The 3152-nt window shown below is 37.4% G+C and overlaps 1 protein-coding gene across 1 annotated transcript; it reads left to right on the top strand.

Moving 5' to 3' along the window:
- The first annotated feature begins 729 nt into the window (after nt 1-729).
- LOC140817989 (secreted RxLR effector protein 161-like) lies at nt 730-1107 on the top strand. The gene has a single exon (XM_073177784.1). It carries the CDS (start codon nt 730-732, stop codon nt 1105-1107), a length of 378 nt encoding a protein of 125 aa, XP_073033885.1.
- The last annotated feature ends 2045 nt before the right edge of the window (nt 1108-3152 follow it).

Genomic DNA, 3152 nt, shown 5'->3' with positions numbered 1-3152 from the left:
TGGATTTGAAAAGGAAACTTGGAGCAGATGGGAAGATGATGACCTTCAAAGCAAGACTAGTAGAAAAATGATATACCCAAAGGCAATGAGTTGACTATGAGGAAACATTTTCTTCAGTCGCAATGTTCAAATCCATTAGGATACTGCTAGCCATAGTAGCATGGTATGACTGTGAAATATGATAGATGGATGTGAAGACATCATTCCTTAATGTGGATATTAAAGAAGAGATTTACATGTCTCAACCTGAAGGATTCACATCAGTAGGAAGTGAGCATAAAGTATGCAGACTTCAGAGATCCATTTATGGACTCAAACAAGCATCAAGAAGCTGGAACCTCAGATTTGGCAACACTATCAAAGAGTTTGATTTCACCAAAATCCCGAGGAACCTTGTGTATACAAGAAGGTTAGTGGGAGTGCAGTGACATTCTTAGTACTTTATGTTGATGACATACTACTCATTGGGAATGAAGTAGGGATGTTGCAGCCAACTAAAGCATGGTTAGCTGGTAAGTTCTCCATAAAAGATATGGATGAAGCATCATATGTATTAGGAATACAGATATATAGGGATAGTTCAAAGAGAATGCTAGGGCTCACCCAATCCACATATATCGATACCATACTGAGGAGATTCTCTATGGAGGAGTCCAAGAGAGGATATCTCCCAATGTCTCATGGTATGAGTCTATCCAAGTTTATGTGCCCTAAGACTGATAAAGAGAGATGGAAACCATGAGCTGCATTCCGTATGCGTCTGCCATAGGTAGTATTATGTATGGTATGATATCTACTCAACCTGATATTGCATATGCAATGGGTGTTGCAAGCCAATGTCAGTTGAATCTCGATCCACGATATTTGAAAGCAGTGAAGGACATTTTCAAGTATTTGAGAAGAACTAAGAATTTGTTCTTGGCATACGAGAATAGGGAACTAAAATTGGAATGCTACACTCATTCTAGCTTCCAATCAGATGTGAATGATTCGAAATCTACCTTTGGATTTGTATTCAAGCTCAATGGTGGTGCTGTCTCTTGGAAGAGTTCCAAGAAAGACACCACAGTGGATTCAACCACTGAGGCCGAATACATAGTTGCATAGGCTGCAGCAAAGGAGGGCGTTTGGATGAGGAATTTCATCCAAGAGTTGGGTGTAATTCCTCAAACAGTTGATTCAGTCCTGGTCTACTGTGACAACACTGGTGTCGTTGCGCAAAGGAAGGAACCGAGGTCTCATCAGTGATCCAAACATATACTGAGGAAGTTCCACATAATCCGGGATATTATGGGAAGAGGAGACATATCGGTAAAGAGAGTCACCTTCTTAGATAACGTTGTTGATCCACTGACGAAGCCCCTGCCAGGACCATTGTTTGAGAAGCATCGCGAAGAAATGTGTCTAAGATCTATAGGTAGTTGGCTATAGGGCAATTGGGAGATTGTCAGAGTAGATGCCTGACAAACCAACTTGTGGCTAGGGCTTTTATTGACTCTAATGTAAAAAAATATTTATTTTAATAATATTTTACGATTTTATTCAAATATGGCATAATGCTTTATCTGTATACTTATGCAAGCTGCATAGATAAAGTCCTTCAATAGACAATAGGTACCATGAGGTATGCCTCTCAACATAAGACCATGAAACTCATTAGGAAGTGTACCGTATATTCTAAACAGGTTCTTAGTTGATTCAACCGCCTAAAATAAGTATAAAAGTTGCTCGAGCTCGAGACTAGCATATGTGGTGTAAACACCATGTTTCATTGGAAAGAGAATGGAGATGTCCATTCACACGGATGGGTGATCATGTGATGATGCACTGAACAACCCTCCATCGGACTGTCCAAGTGGTTCTCATTTATTGACTGGAATAGTCCGCAGTTATAGTTGTACACCATTAGTCCTTTGACCTGGGACAATGTAGGGGCTATACATACTAACATGCACTTTGATCTGTTTACCGAATCCATTGAAGGTCATCAGGTGGCGAGGTTTGGTGTAGTTTCGGAATACGTATGAGCAAATTCATTGTGGTCGGGGATTCACCATTAGCCTATGGGAGAAGATATCCTACGTATCTGATGAGTTAATAGTGCAAGGAGTCTCTGGCCAGAGCAAGAAATGTGCTTTGGGGAAATGTGTTTTTCTAGTTGCACGTACCATGTCACTATTAGTACTCAAAGATAAATCACATCGTTATCGAATTCATATGCAACTCTCAATATACCAATGATTGCAGATTCGATCGGGATGTATGTGGCGAAGGGACCTTACTGTACGCTAACCATGACTAAAAGTTTTTGCAGACCCTATAAGTGATACCTAGGGGATCATGGGGTGATGCTACTAGACGTTCTTACCATGATCTGATGGGTGCAATCAGAAATGAATTCTGACATTCTTGATCAAAGAGTTTATGAAAAGAATGGGGATAACTAGGGTAAACCCAAATAATAATAAATGTTTTTTTGAATCACATGAATATGTGAACCCACGGCTAGCTGTATCCTTGAACCATTGAGGGTCACACAAGTATCAGATTATGTGTTCCCATTGAGATAGCCAAATTTCAAGGTGTTGGAATTTGGCGACTATAATTTGATAGAGATCAAACAGGAGTCTTATAAAGGAGTTTATGAATTGATTCCATAGGATGGAAGAAATGGAAATTAGCATGATTGCTAATTGAGGAAGGAGAGTGAAACTGCCTGTTTTAGTAAAAGAGTTGACTAAAACTGACAGCTGTCCAATATGGTAAGTGAAAATTTTGATCTTCGAAATTTTCGATTTTCATTATATGAACAAGACTTGTATCCTTGATAAATCGACTCTCTCGTATCTTCGATCGAGGTTATAATGAGTTCAAAATCATTTATTTAGTGAATTTGAAATTTACTAATTAAATGTTGGTACTAGTAGTGATGACTACTAAGATGTACAAATTCCCGTAAATGTTCTAGAAGAGTCTAGAATTAAATTAACTTATATGTTAATTATATAAATTAAATAATAGTTATTTAATTTAATCGATATACATATATATATTTTATATGGTGATATAAAATTTGTGTATATATATGGTATTAATATATCATGTATTATCAAAAGTTGATAAATATATTATATATTATATATTAATATATA

Source organism: Primulina eburnea, chromosome 17 (assembly GCF_022965805.1).
Source record: "Primulina eburnea isolate SZY01 chromosome 17, ASM2296580v1, whole genome shotgun sequence".
Taxonomy (NCBI): Eukaryota; Viridiplantae; Streptophyta; class Magnoliopsida; order Lamiales; family Gesneriaceae; genus Primulina; species Primulina eburnea.
The sequence above is the reverse complement of the archived record's forward strand: the minus strand, read 5'-3'. Positions and strand labels throughout refer to the sequence as shown.